The sequence below is a fragment of the Sturnira hondurensis genome, unplaced genomic scaffold (genome assembly GCF_014824575.4).
Source record: "Sturnira hondurensis isolate 20B ecotype Veracruz unplaced genomic scaffold, ASM1482457v3 Scaffold0014345, whole genome shotgun sequence".
In the NCBI taxonomy this organism is placed as follows: Eukaryota; Metazoa; Chordata; class Mammalia; order Chiroptera; family Phyllostomidae; genus Sturnira; species Sturnira hondurensis.
In genome coordinates, this window is record NW_028086976.1 from 69,165 (window position 1) to 87,521 (window position 18,357).

General features: G+C 44.7%; 1 protein-coding gene across 6 annotated transcripts in view; it reads left to right on the plus strand.

Moving 5' to 3' along the window:
* Positions 1–2,310: 2,310 nt before the first annotated feature.
* The window catches only part of TSC22D3 (TSC22 domain family member 3), a 58,601-nt gene continuing 42,554 nt past the window's right edge, over positions 2,311–18,357 (plus strand). The window contains exons 1-2 of one of the 6 annotated variants that reach the window (XM_037062777.1): positions 2,311–2,354; positions 4,093–4,521. In XM_037062777.1, the coding sequence (XP_036918672.1) occupies positions 2,326–2,354; positions 4,093–4,521 (458 nt within the window). In that variant the 5' untranslated portion in view covers positions 2,311–2,325. Of the gene's footprint in view, positions 2,355–2,990; positions 3,010–3,311; positions 3,436–3,651; positions 3,714–3,753; positions 3,849–4,092; positions 4,522–18,357 lie in introns of those variants that run through there. The other 5 variants (XM_037062783.1, XM_037062776.1, XM_037062778.1 and 2 more) reach the window with 5 other exon arrangements.

Below are 18,357 nucleotides of genomic sequence, written 5' to 3' on the forward strand. Positions count from 1 at the left end.
TCCCAAGCCCATTTCATCACTGGAATCATAATATCTACTCCACGGAATTGTTATAAAGTACCTGGCATATAGCCTGGACTCAACAAATGATATCTACTCTTTTTTAAAAAGTAATTGTTAAATGCATAACAAAGTTTTAAAGTGGAAGGATGACCTTAATGTTTCACATGAGGTTCCCTGACACCTGGTCCCCAAATCCCTTCCTAGCCTCCACTCTCACTGTTCTGTTTTTCACATCTATTTCTCCAGTAACACTGACCTGTTTTGTAATCAACATCTGCCCCCCTCCCCGCCCCGGCATACACACTGTTCTCACCTCCATGACTCTGTTCTCCACTCTCTCCACCTGGATTGCCCTTCCCACCTTCCAGGGCTAACCCCTTTTCCACACTCCCACAGCATGTGTTCCCCTCACACACACACACCAAGCCTCCATCATCATATTCCACTTGCACTGTTTTTGTCTGTTAGTGCATCTGTTTTGACAGCTAAACTAAGAGTTTTTTAGGGGCTTGAATCTCCACTAACACCACACCAGGCACAGGGCAAATGCAGAGTAAATGATTGTCAAATGATTCCATCAGAAAAGGAGACATCCATTATTCTCTTCTTTCTGCCCCACCTAGAAAGCCACCAGCACTCTCTGAAAGTGGGCCCCCCCTCTGCCCACCAGGTTTAAGCAAAAACCTCTTTGCTGGTTGGAATCTCCCTATCCAACACAACATATATGAGCAAAGCGAGGCTTCACAGACAGGAGCCAAGAAAGCCCTGTCCAGTCAGCCTTTCTGTGGAGGTAGGCTGTATTTCAATACAAGCTAGACATATATATAAACACATGACAGCTTTCTGAACTCTGTCTCTCAACTATCTGGATTTTTCTATATCTAAGTTATATTTGTTCTTGATCAGCCTGGATATAGTATGCAAAGCTGTACTGAATTATCAACAACACTATTTGAGAGCAAGGACACCAACAAGAGAAATGTCAAGGGGACAAAATCTTGTGTTTAATGGTGCCAAATGCCAAGAAGAAAATACTTCTATCAGGGCTTTGTCTCAAGGTTTTGCATAAAGATAATATAACCAAGGCACATATAAAAGCAAAAGGCCCCAGGAGTTCTCAAAACATAACTTAAATAAACATTTATGGAGCTAATATATTTTGTCTTAACATTTAACATAAAATAACCATAAGGAAGAGGAGAAATCATAAAAACTGTAATTAAAAGCAATTCAGTAGGTTATAAGTCTACACGATGCATATGAAATTTCATATTCTACTACCTCTCTGGCTTTTACCCAAGAACACGTTTTAAAAAGATAATGAAGAAGAAAAGGGGAAATTAATGCTTCTAAAGGATTGGCTTTTGAGAGATCAAACTGAAGAATCCTCAGTAATTTGTGAGTACACAGGGACTATACTCTTAGCTCTGCTGATCTGGACAATGAATTCCAAATGTTTCTTTCATCTCTGATCTTGGGATTTTGTCAAGAGCCAGGCGTACAGCTTGTTTCTGGTTTTCTGGTCCTTATAGCAGAGGGAGCACTGCCCTCCCTCCATTTTCAGAAACTATGGGGACTTGAATCTACCCATATAAGACCCATAGAGCCTTATAGATCCCATATAAGACCAGTTGGGAAAAAGAGTTTGTTGATTGCCCTTTGCTCCTAATAACAGGGCTGCTGTTTGTGGCATATGAAGGGAATTTCAAATCTATGGCAGTCCAATCTACAGGGACTGAGGCAAATGTAGCTCCACTAGAAAGAGGATGGCTCTTCCCTGATTGGCATCCAGGTGTACAACTTGGCCTTGGGACCTCTTAGCGTAAAGGATCTGTCTTCCCTTTTCTGTTACTCAGAACCAACGCAGTGCATATTCCACTAGGAAGTGACTCTGGCTTCTCTCAAAGATGTTTTCCCTGTAGGAAATGTTTGATGTCTTAAACACAAGATGGCACTGTACCTTGCTCTATTGCAAGGGCTGTGGACCTGTGAATGAAGCAAGCTGGAGGGGGGGTGGGGAGTGCAGACTGAAACTGAAATCCATTTGAATTTTATGTGAAAACTGAACATCATAAATACATGGAGTTTTCTGAGGAACAAATAATTATTGAATCCTATATGTTCAAAGTATTCCAAGTTTTCAGATCCTGGAAGTCTAGCACAGCACACATTACTACCACAAAGCTGGGGTATGATCCCTGGCACCAACCTGCCTTGCTCTCCATAAATGTAACCTTTAACCTTACACCAGACGCTCCAGAGTAACCTTCTTTTCAGAGCCAAGAACACCTCAGCTGGCAGTCTCAGGACACTCCTGTGTTCATGGATAGCCAATCACATGTCTTGAAAGGGTAAGGGCAGAGATGACAGTTAGAAAAGATGAGGGGAGAAAAAGTTTGAAAAATGGGGTAAGATAAGTGAAGTGAAGAAAAGGAGGCAAAGTTGAGGTGAAAGTCGGGATGTATTTAAGTGAGAAAAGGGAAGGGAAAATACAACGAGGGAAATGAAGGGGAAAGAAAGAAGTCAAGGACAGAAAAAAGAACGGGGCAAAAGGAGGCACACGAGGACGTACAGAAAAGGAGAAAAAGAAATAAGTAAAGACTGGGAACACAAAAAGAGGGAGAATGGGGAAAGAAAGAAGAGAGAAAGAGAGAGAGAGAAAGAGAAAGAAAGAAAGAAAGAGAAAGAAAAAAGAAAGAAAGAAAGAAAGAAAGAAAGAAAGAAAGAAAGAAAGAAAAGAAAGAAAGAAAGAAAAAGAAAGATAAAGAAAGAAAAGGCGCAGAGAGACGGAAGAGGTGGGGAGGCGGGGGGGGGAGGCGGGGGGGGAGGCGGGGGGGGCGCGGCGGGGGGGGGAGGCGGGGGGGGAGGCGGGGGGGGGGCGCGGCGGGGGACAAACTGGGAAGAGAGAAAGGCCAGGCGTCGGAGAGCTGACTGGGTAGCTCGCATCCCCGGAAGCCGGTACAGAAATCGCCTCCAGGAGGGTTCAGGGAAGAGAGGGGAGAGCAAGTAAGTGGGGGAAAAGAGGGAAAGACAAGTGAAGTGAGAAGAAAGGAACAAAAACTGAGGAGAGTTTCGCTGTGCTTCTTTGAGTTTTGTTTAAGTATTTATTGGGTATCTTGAAGTGTGTCCGGCATGCTCAGACTCTGTCGCGGCAACCTTCTCTCTGTACACCCTCTCCCTTGAAACCAGGCTTTCTCTTCCCCCACCCCCAGTTCCCCCAAAAAAAGGCTTGTGGGGGAGGGCGGCGTTGTAAAACTGTAACAAGAAAGACTCTCGAGGGCGGCGTCTCCCCTGTAGGGGGACCAGTCCGCGGTGGGATCAGGAATAATCTGCCCCTCCGCGGAACTCGTGAGCGGAGTGGCAAGGCGTCCCGGCCCAGCGGCTCTTAGATTTCTGGCGGAGGATGCGCCCTGAGGGGTGAGAGAGCCTGAGGTGAGGCTTCGGACCCCACTGTGTCCTCAAGGGTGCGATCCTCCCTGTGCTTGCGAGGGCGCCGGCGTGGGTGCGGGGGGGGGGGGCGGGGGGGNATGACCTAACCGGTTTAGGGCCGGCGGCCGCCGGGGAAGCTGGAGAGGTCTCCGCCGGCCGCCTGGATGTAATTTATATGCTGTCACGACCCCTTGCGGGCTCCCAGTTGTGCAGCCCGTTCAGTCAGTCTCTGGGCTCCTGCCACCGTTCAGCCGGCACCACTCCGGGGAGCCTGAAAGCGGGCGAGCTGAGGAGGGAGGGAGTAAGTAAAAAGGAGAGAACGAGAAGGGCGCGCCCAGACTCTCCCTCTTCCCTGTTGCCCGCCCATCCTGTTGCCACAAGTCCACCCTGAGTCCCGCTCACACTTTAGAAACTTGGTACGGCGCTGGGACTGCCTGTGGCACCTCAGGGCGGGTGAGGGGGGGGGGGCGGGTGGCGGGGAGCGGCCCGGGCCTCTAGCGGAGGAGGAGGTGGAGGAAGAAAAGGAAGTGAGCCCCGCGGATCCGTTCCGAGTTGTTTGTCCAGCTGTTTCTATTCGCACCCTGAACAACACAACCAGAAGGGGGCCGATCCAAGAGAGTGGTTAGATTGAGGCGCTAATTTTCAACTCTTTCTTTGCAGCTTGCCTTTTCCGAACACCCTGGAGTCTCCTCCCGCCAACCCCCCACCGGACGCGCACCTGCCAGCCGCCACAGACCTGGCAGGCCAGGCGGCCCCCAAGCCTAAGAAGATGGCCCAGCCCAAGACCGACTGCCGCTCACCTGTCGGTCTCGACTGCTGCAATTGCTGCCTGGACCTGGCCCACCGGAGTGGGCTCCAGGGAGACAGTGGCGCGGTGAACAACCACCCAGGCAGCCCCACCGTGAGTAACTTTCGGCAGCTGCAGGAGAAGCTGGTCTTCGAGAACCTCAACACCGACAAGCTCAACAGTATAATGCGTCAGGATTCCCTAGAGCCTGTGCTGCGGGACCCCTGCTACCTGCTCAACGAGGGCATCTGCAACCGCAAGATCGACCAGACCATGCTCTCCATCCTGCTCTTCTTCCACAGGTGAGTGACTGGGAAGACAGGTGAGCATGGGTCCTGGCTCACACCAGCCTCTGCTGGACTCTCACTTTTGATAAAAGGGGCTACCAGAAAGTTCACGAGAGGAACTGAGGAGGTCCGGCTCTCAGGCTGCTGTTACCAAACCCGAGGCTACCTGGGTTGAGGAGACTATTGGCAGGTAGTAACTTTATTTTGAAGTGAGCCTGCAGAGGCTTTCATATGGAGGTGATGGAGCCTAGAATGTAGCCAGAACCCTAGATGTTATGGGGGTAGCTGGTGGTACCCCTCCTCCAATGCATAATTTCCATTGCTACTTTAGAGTTTCTGCTGTGGGGTGCTCTTGGGATCTAAATTCCACCCTTCTAAATAGCCCATGTTTAAATATTGGAACTCGAATTGAAACTGCAAGGGCTTTGAAATTACTGAGTGGCCCTGACTGACAGTGAGTGCAAGGAAAATGTCAAGACAAATTAAGAGGCTGGTGATATGGGGGGCAGGTGGGGAATAAGAAAAATTAGAGACCCTTGAAAATTTCTTGAGACTCTGGATGGAGAGCCATAGATCACAGCCTTCAATTTCCAATGATAGCTAAAAGCAGCCCTAGAGAGCATCCTAGGATGAAAGAGTGGATGAATCCCTGTCATCACAGGTATTTATCGGAGTGTGGAGAGTGAGGGTCAGACTTTTTAGAAATCTTGCTAAAGGGCAATGAAGGGAGAGAGGAGGGAAGAAACACAATGGGAAGCCCCAAGGTGTCTGTAGTCCTCTAGTCTGAGACATTGATAAGAGCCAGTTTTGGGGGGACAACTTAGGCAATCTCAAGGCAGGGAAGGCAATTCCAGGACACCCAGCCACAGTTGGTTTGGTGTTTTTAAAGCCATCATAACAGAAGACAGATATGTATGTGTGGGGGTGGGTTTTATTTTTTTTCAGTGATGCAGTTTATGTACGTGAAAGAACCCCCCAGTGGGAGACCTGGGTTGCATCAGGCTCACTATGTGAGCCTAAGCAAGTCACCTGGCCACTCTGGTCTCTAAGGTTCCTTCTAGTTCTGAGACTCCAGGGCAAGGGCAGGTGGTGTGTTCAGACACAGTAATAAGAAATTGTGAGCACCACAGAATATTTGAATAATTGGATGGCTTTTCAGTGAGGCGCAAAGAGGAAATTTTAAAAGCAGTTGGCATAGGCAGGAACTTCCCCCCTTAGTTTCAGACCAGGTTTACCTCTGCCACACCAATAGTTCCAAGAGGGGACAAGCAGGGCTGCCAATTTTGTTAGCATTTTCCACATCATCAAATTTTCCTCATCTATTATTTCAGTTTAGGCATCAATTTATTTCATTGTCTCAAATAAACTAGGCCACGTTCCAACAGGTTTCTAGGGAATCTTCATTTCTGGTAAAAGATTACTATAAGTGTATTCAGATCACAGATGCTGCATATCTGCTGAGCAAAAGCCACAACAGGCTCCTAATAATCCAGCTCAGCTTGGTAGGAGAGTGGCAATGGAGGAGACATCTGGAAAGAGCTCCTGTCACATTTGCATTTTCAACTGGTAGAGAAACTGCCCCAAAATGGCCTTGATGGTGTGTAAGAAGGGAGTTATTCTCAGCTTGATTACTAGGCTTGGGACCTACAAGGGTTGGATCTAGGTGAGTGAGATGTGAGGATGAATGCCTGAGATCAAAGTGACTACTTGTACCACACCTTGGGAGGCTTTCTGGTTGTCTGGGTCTCTTGAACAGAAAGATCTACTTTGTCACCTAGTTCATGGGCACCTGTCTTTTGGTGTTTGGTTCTTGGCAAAGCATTAAAATGATACAGGGTAAGGGTGTGGGGCCTTGAGGGCATTGGTGGAAGGAATGGGGCAAAGTATTGAGAACATGGACCTGAATACCCTGCCTCTTGGGATCAGAGCAACTCAGTGTCCTAAACATCTAAGCCATTCTGTAAGGCTGGAAAGCATGACAGGGTACTGTGGTAACAACTTTACATTTTGAGCAGGACAAAGTGTCCTCACATTTTTCTTGATTACTGGGACCTTAGAGGTTGGGAATTCTGAATTTGGCTTAGGTTTCACCTAGAATCACATGCTCATTAGTAAAAGTAGGAGATTGTTGTTGCTCGTCATGGAGCTTTTCCAATATCTGAGTTGGACATTCCTCCTGAGTGAAAATTTCCTCTTTCTTCATTTATTCCCTGGGTTTCTATCTTTATACTTAAGCCATCAGTTCTACTTTGGTTCCATTTAATAATTGTCTATTTCAAATTCCTGTTGGGATGTCTTTTTTTTCCTTTGTCTACTTTCAAGACTACTACTTCTGGAGAAGCTCCCTGCCCCTCCTCCTACAGCCCATTTCCCTACTGGAAGGGCTATTATATTCTTGGGACATAAATGCGGGACAGTCTTGATTTCTGTCTGGTTCTTCGGCTTTGACCTATTCCTTACCCCCAGATTAGCTGTTGGTGTCCTTGGAACACAAGAGAGTAAGTAATTTGAGGGTATGGTTGTATTTTACACTCGTTTTTTCCCAGGGTTTCTAGTTATACAGCCAGTATGCAGTAAAGGTTTTTTTTTGGTTAGACGACTGCTTAATTTTTAGTGTGACACTTGTAAAATGTAAAAATTTTACAACTTCAACGTAGTCTTGGAAAATGCTTATTAAGGTTTATATGTGATGTTTTTGGTTTGAACCATATGTGTAACTCTAATAGCCCGGGAGAGGTCCTGATGGACAGTGCTGTATGTATACACACAAGGCAGTGGTAACAGGCATGTGGCTTGCTGGTATGTAAATGGTGTCTCTAAACTATTGGGAGGTGTGTTTTAAACACTAGCCTTTCAACCTTGTGTTAGGTAACTAATAACTATGATAGATTGATAGCTAACTATATCTGCATAATCTTATTTACTATATATACAACCCATGAAATGGGTACTGTTATGCTCTTCTTCATTTTATAACAAAGGAATTTGAAGCTTGGGAAAATTAAGTAACTTGCCTGATGCCTCACAAGAGCAGAGCAAAACTCCACCTAAGATCAGTCGGACACTAAAGCATTTTCTTTATGACAATAAAGAATTAACTTTTCTTTTTTAAAAATTTTATTTTAACTGTTGTTCAAGTACAGTTTTCTGTCTTTTACTCCCATCCCAGCTCACCCCCGCAAGTGCTTCCCACCTCCCTCCCATTTCCACCCTCCTTAGTTTTTCTCTGTGTGTCCTATATACTTGTTCCTGTAAACCCTTCTTCCCCCTTTTCCCTGAAATTCCCTCCCTTCTCCCCTCTGGTCTCTGTCAGCCTGTTCTCTATTTCAGTGTCTTTGGTTGTATTTTGCTTGCTTGTTTTGTTGTTTAGGTTCCTGATAAAGGTGAGATCATATGGTATTTGTTTTTCACCGCCTGCTTTATTTCACTCAGCATAATTCTTTCCAGTTCCATCTGTGCTGTTGCAAAGGGTAGGAGCTCCTTCTTTCTTTCTGCTGCATAGAATTCCATTGTGTATATGTACCATAATTTTTTGATCCATTCATTTACTGATGGGCACCTAGGTTGCTCTCAGCACTTGGCTATTGTAAATTGTGCTGCTATGAACATTGGGGTGCATAAGTTCTTTTGGATTGGTGTTTCAGGGTTCTTAGGATATAATCCTAGCAGAGGAATTGCTGGGTCAAAAGGCAGATCCATTTTTAATTTTCTGAGAAAATTCCATACTGTTTTCCATAGTGGTTGTACCAGTCTGCAATCCCACCAACAGTGAACTAGGGTCCCCTTTTCTCCACAACCTCTTCAACACTTGTTTGTTGCTTTGTTTATGATGGCCATTCTGACTGTTGTAAAGTGGTATCTCACTGTGGTTTTAATTTGCAACTCTGATAGCTAGCAATACTGAGCATCTTTTCATGTGTCTCTGGATCCTCTGTATGTCCTCCTTGGAGAAGTGTCTGGTCAAGTTTTTTACCCACCTTTTAATTGGGTTGCTTGTCTTCTTAGAGTGGAGTTGAGTAAGTTCTTTGTATATTTTGGAGATTAAACCTTTGTCTGAGGTATCATTGGAAAATATGTTTTCCCATACAGTTGGTTCTCTTTTTATTTTAATACTGTTTTCTGTAGCCATGCATATGCTTTTTATTTTGACGAGATCCCATTCGTTTATTCTTTCCTTTATGCCCCTTGCTCTAGGGGACACATCAGTGGAAATATTGCTGCATAGAGTATCTGATATTTTTCTGCCTCTGCTCTCCTTTAGGACTTTACTGGTATCATGACTTATATTTAAATCTTTTATCCACCTTGAATTTATTTTGGTGTTTGGTGTAAGTTGGTGCTCGAATTTCATTTTTTTGCATATAGCTGTCCAGCTCTCCCAACACCATTTGTTGAAGAGGCAGTTTTTACTCCATTTTATGTTGCTGCCACCTTTGTTGAATATTAGTTGACCATAGAGATTTGGGTTTATTTCTGGGCTGTCTGTTCTGTTCCACTGGTCTATGTGCCTGTTTTTATGCCAGTACCAGGCTGTTTTGATCACAGTGGCCTTGTAATACAGTTTGGTATCAGGTATTGTGATCCCTCCTACTTTGTTCTTCCTTCTTAAAATTACAGCAGCTATTCTGTGTCATTTACAGTTCCATATACATTTTTGAAGTGTTTGTCCTGTATGTGAAATATGCCATTGGCACTTTAATAGGTATTGCATTGAATCTGTATATTGGTTTGCGTAGTATGGACATTTTGATGATGTTAATTCTTCCGATCCACGAACACGGTATGTTTCCATTTGTTTGTGTCTTCCTTGGTTTCTTTCTTCAGTGTTGTGTAGTTTTCTGGGTACAGGTCTTTTACCTCCTTGGTTAGGTTTATTCCTAGGTATTTTATTTTCTTGTTGTTATATCAAAGGGGATTTTTTTTCCTGATTTCTGCTTCTGATGATTCATTGTTGGTATACAAAAATGGTTTTGATTTCTGGATATTGAGTTTGTATCCCACTGTTTTGCCAAATTCATTTATTAGGTGGAGCACTTTTTTGGTGGAGTGCATAGGATTTTCTATGTACTCTATCATGTCATTTGCAAACAGTGACAGTTTTGTTTCCTCTTTTCCAATTTGGATGCCTTTTATTTCCTTTTCTTGTCTGGTTGCTGTGGCTAAAACTTCCAATACCATGCTGAATAGAAGTGGTGAAAGTGGACAACCTTGTCTTGTTCCTGATCTTAGTGGAAAAGGTTTTAGTTTTTGCCAATGAGTATGATGTTGGCTGCAGGTCTCTCCTATATGAACTTTATTATGTTGAGTAGTGCTCCCTCTATTCCCACTTTGCTGAGTGTTTTTATCATAAATGTGTCCTGTACCTTATCAAATACTTTTTCCTCATCTATTGATATGATCGTGTGATTTTTGTTTTTGCATTTGTTTATGTGATGTATTACATTATAGTTCTTTTTCTTTAAAATTTTTATTTATTTATTTTTAGAGAGACAAGAAGGGAGGGAGAAAGAGAGGGAGAGAAACATTGATGTGTGAGAGATATATTGATCAGTTGTCTCTTGCATGGAACCATCTAGGAACCTGTCCTGCAACCTAGGCATGTACTCTGACTGGGAATTGAACTGGTGACCTTTTAGTTCACAGGCCAGCACTCAGTTCAAGGAGCCACACCAGCTAGGCATGGCTGGATAATATTTCAGTGTGTGTGTGTGTGTATCACACTTTGTTTATCCATTCATCTATCCGTGAACACTTTCCATCTATTTCCATCTATTGGCTTTTTTGAACAATGCTGCTATTGGTGTACTCTTATCTTTCTGAGTCTCTTCTTTCAAATCTCTGGAGTTTCTGCACTAGTGGAGTTGCTCAGCACCTTCTCTTCAGCCCAATTTTGTGATCTTCTATTTGGAGTCACTTCATACAAATGTAGAAACTTATGAAATGATGAAACATTTCTTTCTTTGGGAGAATGCTCCTTGCTGAGTCAGCTGCTAATGCTGGTGATTAAAATGAAAAGAAAGCTAAGAAGTTTAATAAAGTGATGGAAATAAACGTTTTACAGGGGAAATGATATGCTTTATGAATGCTCATGAACAAGGGACTGGCAAAAGTTTTAGTGTCTCTCATGAATGGCCAGAGTCTACCCTGGTTTACTTCCCAGGTTTTACTTAAAAAAATATATTTTATTTATTTATCTTTAGAGGGGAAGGGAAGGAGAGAAGGAGAGAAATATCAATGTATGGTTGCTTCTTGTGAATCCCCTGCTGGGAACTGGCCTGCAACCCAGGCACGTGCCCTGACTGGGAATCGAACCACGGTTGTGTGGTTCGCAGGCCCGTGCTCAATCCACTGAGCTACACCAGCCAGGGCCCAGGTTTTACTTTTTAAAAGACTACCATGTGACATCTTTTCTTGTAAATGACTACTTTGTATGGCTTTGTTTATCAGAACTTTGTTCCAGGTGACAACTCACAGGGAGTAGGGTTCTCTGGGAATAAGATGTAGGAAAGATAGTTTGGGAGAAGAAAGGTAGAAAGATGAGGCCAGAACCCATGAAAGGCCTGCTGTAGTATGGGTCTCTGGATGGCATGAGAATTCAAGAGGTCTGGATGGAAGGTTCATGTTCGTAAAGAAAGTTGACAAGAATAGAGCATGAATTTTACCTATTTCTCCAGTTTGCCAGGAGTGGACCCATGTAAATCCACACCTCAGAAAATAACTCTTCCCATGGTGACCTTATTATTTTCACTCCCTGCCTGAAGAGAAGGTTAACACTCCTGCTTATCTTTGCACTTCCAGATAAACAACAAGTTCTCAATTCCAGGTAGAGTGCTCCTTTCCAGAAGGCCCTGAAGGCCGGATAGTGTGGGTAGATGGAGATGGGTGTATCTGACCAAAGCTGCCAGGGCTTCTGGGTCCCCTGAGTGATGGAGTCCAGTACAACACTTGACTCCACCTTGTGGGCTGTTTAAGAGGAATGAAGTTGGTTGTGTCTGCACCTGGTGGTGGCCATTGCACTGTATTTGCTCATCGCAATTCTGCTCCTACCTGAACTTTCTCCTCTTATGTAAGATGTCCCTCAATATAACCCCTAAGCCATAATCTGCCATGGCTTGCTGAGTTTACATAACAAAGTGGTTAGTGTCATGCAGTATCACTGCTTGAGCCCCAACAAAACCAATATGATTAGTGGAACTGAAGCTTGGTCCCATTTGGTAGGGTACCCTGTATGCCTCAGTGCTCTAAAAAGAGAGCTTCCATGACCACAGGGGTCAAAAAGAAAAATTTTCCATTTTAGATGAAGAGAGCAATAATGTCCCAGGACATGTTGTGCTGTCCCAATATTTGCAATAATGGGACAAAGGTTGAGGCAGCTTTGGCACAGCAGGCCCTCCTTAGAACCCTTCATCTAATGGGAATCTCATGAAGGTCAGAAGGCTAGAGTCCAGCCTCAAAGCAGGTTAGATAAGGAGTAGGGCAGGGGAAATAGCTTATGGAGGCCATTGTCAACCTAGCTTAGCTAAATAGAGTCAAAGTGGGGATGAGATGGGGGTATATGAGAGTGGAAAGCAAGCTTTTCCAAATGCAACTCCATGCAGGAGAGAAATATTATCAACTGGCAGGGAAGATTCACTTCTATCTTCTGGATATAAATCCCTGCCCCTAACTAGCTATTGCTCTTTTGGTAACAGTGTAAGAGGTGTTTAATTGCACAGGAGACTGAATGGGAAGCTTCCTATTTGTGCCACACTAGCCCAAGGGAAGGAAACAAGAGGTGGAAGCTTGTTTGGTCAGTGGTACCCCAAGTACTCTGTCAGCCTTCCTCCCCTGGGAGCTTATTTCCTCAAATAGGCCCAGCTTGAAATCAGGGCCCTGCCTGTGGACAGAACCTCACAGTGACCTTCCCCATCCTTCCTTGAAGGAAGAATTTACTCACAAAATAGTCTTGGGTATTCAACTGGCTTCCTCTTGTCTACTCTTCTAGAGAGATAGAGAGCAGCTGCTCACAATTTAGGGTTCTGGTCCAGATTCCCAATGAGCTCTCTGGGCCAGTGATTGGCTACAGCTCTCCCTAAGGAAGAAGGGGGTGAGAAGGGGGAGGAAGGGAACTGGTTCCAGTGGCTCCTTCCTGGCTTACACCCTTCTCCCCCCCCCATACCTCCCATTTAGTCTCACTCACAGACTAGGTTGGGCCTGGGCCAGTCAGAGGGCCCTGACTCATATCTTGTATAGTGCCTTATGTAACAGAGGTAAGTTACTGAGGCACCAAACTTATGCTTGCTCAGTGGCAGGCCTCCCTGGGGCCAGGCATTCAGAAGCCTGCTGGGGATCTAAGTCGAGCTCATTATACTCCCAAAAGAAAAGCCTGCTTTCCCTTGGTCAGGCCAATAGTCTTCTCAGAGGCAGGTACCAGGCTGCAAAGGTGATCCTCCAGAACTCCCATACTCAGCAGCAAATTTTAGCAAGCAGGTGAACTGCTCTGGGCTTAGTGTGGTTTAGGGTGTGGTGGGGGAAAGAGGGGAACATGTAGTATCCTGCTGTTACCTGATAGTACATTGCTGAAAGGATAGCCTGGTGCATTTGTTCTGGAGGGGCCCCAGAACAAATCTCAGAAATCCCTCTTCCTTTTATATCTGCTTGTTGGTTCAGGGATTGTTCTGGGGACTCCAAGCAGAAGGGTTACCGAAAGCTGGAGGAACGATTTTAAAAGATTTTATTTATTTATTTACCTTTAGAGGGGAAGGAGAGAGGGAGAGAAACATCTATGTATGGTTGCCTTTTGTGCGTCCCCTGCTGGTAGTTGGCCTGCAGGGAACCAGCCTGCAACCCAGGCATGTGCCTTAGACTGGAAATCGAACCGAGATCCTCTGGTTCGCAGGCCCGCGCTCAATCCACTGAGCTACACCAGCCAGGGCTGGAGGATCTATTTAAAGGAAGGCCCAAGAAGAGGCAATTCCCAATCCATTCTCTATGAAGTCTCTAAGTCTCCAGGCTGACCTGAATTCACAGTGATTCTTAGCTCTCTTCCTGGTCTATTCAGTAAATTACATTACTTACATGGTACAACTGAGACCCCCATGAAGTCAGGCTTGCTGGATTCTATGACATCTTTTTCTAATAAGCTTATTTGACTCTCTGCAACACAGAGTAGGTCCATCATCTAATATTCCATTGGCTCAAAGTTTAGGTCCTCTTCTTCTCTTCCCTTGTCTTTAACTAGCTCTTCCCATTGTGTCACCAGTGAGTAAATGGCTCACCAGCTGAAGGTAGTTGGGGACACTTCCATCCAGTCAGAGAAAGAGAAAGAAACAAGGAAATAAAAAAAAGGTGGTGTGGGAGCAACTAGCAGGCATGGGTTCATCCAAAAAGTTCAGACATACAAACCCTCAGAAAGGTTTAAGACCACCCTCTCAGGGTTCAGGAGAGCTGGGCACCCCAAGTTCCTTGGATCACAGCCAGAATCCAGTTAAGATTGGCTAGCCTGAGGTGGAGGTACAGAATTTCCCTCTCTTGAGACCCCTCTCAGGCTTTGAGCCTCTTGCTTCTCCCCATCCTCCCTGCCCCTTCAGTTCACAGTCAGTGGCAGTTAAAAAAAAAGAGTAAGAAACAAAAACCCTTCTCAATTTTAAAGCAACATATTCCCCTACCTAGGTACACAACAAACTAATGAGGGCAGCATCTCCTCATTCAGCCTTGTACTGAACAACCAAGCACTTCAATGAATCAATCTATCATTTATTGACCAAGGTCCTGCTATTTATTGAGTTCCTACCACAGATTTACTGAATCCCTCTGTGCTAACCACAGTAGAGGATGTTGGAGGTGGCAGATGCTAAGACCAGGGTGTGGGAAGCTGAGAGTGTAGCGGAGGGAGTGGAGCAGCTGTACCCAAGGCAGGTAGGGAGCAAAGCAGTCCCACTGAAACTTGTGTTCTTTGAGAGAAAGGCTACTTATGGTACCCTGGGTCTACAGATCCAGAGTTTGGGCAATACCAAGCAAACTAGGAAGGGAGAGTCTCCTTATGGTGGCAGATTCCAATAGGGCCTTATAGAATGGGCTGGCTTTGGCACTGTGGGAAGAAGCTATGGGCTTTCTAGCTGGGAGAGGGAAAGAGAACCTTGCTAGTCTAGCCGGGCTAATGGGTAGGAAGGGGCTAGCCTGGGGTGGGGAGAGTGAGGAGAATTTTCCATTCTTCCCTGGCTGGAACCCAGAATCACCAAGCTTCAGGGATGAGAGAAAGGCCCACATTAGCCCACTTCTCATTGCCCCATTCTGACTCAGGGAAAGCAGGCCTCTAGCCGTCTCTCAGGGACCTGAGCTAGCCTTTGGTGAGTTGAGGCCTTTGGGGCCTGGGAGAAGGGAGGTACTTCCCTTCATTGCCTGGGGAAAGCTGAGTGGAACCAGGAGGGTTGAACATGCTAGTGCAGTCAAGGGTGGGCACCAGAGGAGTCTGGGGACTGTGGCTTTATATCTGTGCACTTCTGGCCTCAGTCTCCACCAGGACCCTTCTGAAGTGGGTAACAGAACCAAAGGGGTGTTAGGTGCTCCTATGAGAACATATAAACCACTCACCCAAGTATCTCTGGAAAAAAAGTTGCTGGTGGACACACAGGGTATCATTTTAGCCCTGTTTTCACATTGGTCAAACCCTTCTTTCCCAGATATCCTATAAATGAAGGCCCTAGGGAAGGGCTGACCAAAGAGGGAAGCCTCAAGCAGACAGGAAAGGAGAGGAAGCTGGGGTAGCAAAAGGAATCAGCTTCAGGTCACCTTCAGGAAGGAGGGTTCTGCTTATGGTCAGCACTTCATTCTGGCTTTCTGAGGCCCTGTCCCCCAAGTAGTGTCTGGGCATCTGTGCCAACACCCTTTCCCACTAGTGTTCTGGAGAATTCACACTTTAAGTTCATGAATACGTTCAGTCAGCAACAAATATTTTTTGCATACCTTCCATTCACCAGGCTCAGTGTTAGGCACTGGTAATAGAATGGGGAACAGCCATTATGGAATAGCCAGTGTAGTGAGGGAGATGGACATTAACCAAATAGTCACACTAATGAATGATAATTTCAAACTAAGTGCCAAGAGAGAAGAGGAATAAGCTTCTGTCAGAGAATATAACAGAGTATCAGACAAGCCTTCCTGAGGAAGTAATACTGGTGCTAAAGAAGTGAATCTCTAATGCTGAAATTTTAATAATCAGGTCAACACCAAAGGAGACATTTTTAGAATGGGGACTTTCAAAGAAACCCCTGAAGTCATACCATGTAGATAACTGCTTGTACTCCTAGAAATAGCTTTATGGCCAGCAGGTCCAAAAGGAGGGGACTGACAATATTCTGACCAGAGGAAGAAATGAGTTTGAAGCCCATGGAGCAACTAGTACTTAATATCATCCTTTGCTAAAAATAGTCCATGACAGTATAGAAACGTTTAAAGGCTGTCCCTGGGGATTGGTGATAAAGTGTGTATTGCCTGTGTGGAGGAAAACTTGTTTTTGTAAATTATTTACTGTAAAGAAAAAAGAAAGGGGAGGGTTGTCTGGGTTTTCTTTTCCCTTTGTAGGCCTCCTTCTGAGTTATGAATGCTTCTCATTGTACCAAGGCAGTGGGGCACAGAGCTTCAGGCTGCACTCCTTTCTGGTGCCCGAGGTATAAATTTTGTGGGTTGCAAATGTCAGATATTTGTCTAAAAAACAGCCTGAATGTAGAAGGGGATAGTCTGCACCTCTTAAGAAGGGCAAATAAATTGATTGAGAGTCTCTAAAGAGCTTTCCTTTGAGAGGGATGGCCCCACCACAATGACAAGGCAAGTGACAGCTGAGAGCTCAGTGTGATCCAAGGGAGTCTGATTGTGAAGGGTCCAGATAAGGCTGACAAGACTTCTTTAACCAGTAGGAGGTAAGCCTGGGACTTCAGTAGACTATAGGAATTAAGATGATTGATCTAATAGGAGTTTAAGGGTGGGATGGAGGGTGGTGGAGAGAGAGAAAAGGTTGATCTAAAAATATAAGAAAAGTCACAACTCAGAGATGGTGACTAGCTGTTTCCAAACCACTGACTAGGGACAGAACAAGAGGAAACAAGCTTCTACTGTAACATGAGGAATTGAGATTAGATAGCAGAAAACAATTCCTGACTACAAGCATTCAGAGAACTTAGATGAAATTACCATGGGATGTTATATTAATTAATAAATATGGGGATGGTGGTGACAGTAACAATAAAGAACTGGATAAAAGTGTGAAGTCTGGTTATAAGGACCATGGACAGAAGGGAACAGACAGGCGGGGAAAGCAAAGGAGTCAGAATCAGGTGCTTATAAGGAAAAGGAAAGTGAATGTGTGATAGATGAAAGTATTTTCATGAAAATAGTTTTTAAATAAAAATATCTATAAAATTTCCATTGGAGATCACTCATTAAAATGAACACACTCTCCTTGGATTGAAATAGTATGGGGGACTAGACCAAAGAGCTGTTAGAATCCATTCTTGCCTTCTCATTTTCTAGCTAAATTAGCCTCTGGGGCACCCATCCTTCATAGTCTAACAATTTTAGGGAACACCCATAGCGGGGCACTGGAGTAAGACTGCCTACCCCAGGTATTTGTGAAGGAAGATGATTTCTTCTTCCACGAGCACAACAAAGATTAGACACAGGGGCTACAGTGGCAACCAAGAAACTAGGCAAGATCCTGCAGCAGGAAACTTAAAATATAGTGGTGGAGGCAGACATCATATAAGAATTACACAACCATATCAATGCAATTAATCATAGTGAAGGAAAAGTTCAGCAAGATAGAAGAACACAATCTAAGGGAGCTTCTCTGAGGGTTAGAAAATCTACAAAAACATCTTGCTTAAACTTGACTCTACAAATTCATCTTGCTAAAACTTTGGGCACTGCATGTGACCCTCTCTGAGGAATTCTTACCCCAAATCAGTAGCAAGTTAAGGCAAAACGAAGCCAATCACTGCTAATGCCCAAAGATACGGATTTTGAAGCTCTTCCAGTTCACTGAGCCCCTCGCTTAGGAACAAACCACCAAGGAAATTTTCTTATTGCCAAGATCAAGCAGCTTTATTTAGGCAGTGTGATTCTCTAAGTGCCATAATGACCTATCAGCTGAAAATCAAAATCAGGAAGATTTTGAAGAGCTTATCACTTGCTAGATGAACAGGATGAAGGTCAGTGAAGAGAATAAAGAATTGATGTGCTGAAAATTATACTTGAAACTGGTTCCCAGAAATGACCATGTCTCAAAAATATATGTCTTCAGTCTCCTATTCAAAGGAGACATCGCTAGAATATTCTAATATTAGCTGCAAGGTGAGCCCAGGGCTGTTGACTCTTGGGAAACTAGGATCCTAGAGCAGGAGGGGCAGGACTGGCCCCTCTGAGGGAGCTAGGATGGGCTTCTGTGCACTTGAAAGGGGCCTCTGAGGAACAGAGATTAGCCAGTGTGTGCTCATAAAGCATAGGGGCTTTGTATCTGATAGACTGCCATCAACAGACTCTGACTTGGCTAGTGACAACTTCTCTGGACCTCAGCTGCTTCTTCTAGAAAATAGGAGAAGTGTGGTTGAGAAGGTTAAATGAGAGAACGCTCCCAGGAAGCACTGGGTCAAGTGAAGCTTTCTTATCATTAGACAAGTCATATGCTAACGAGAACAAACCTTCCCTGACTTGCCTTGCCTCCCTTTGTCACCAGTCTCCCTCACCAACCTCTCACATTGTACCGTCAATAACACACCCTTTCCTACTCAGAGCCAGCTAACACTTGCAACCCAGTCTCACAAGCTCTCTCCCTGTCAAGGCTTGCTCTCTGAACTTGCTTCATTCACAATCAGGCAT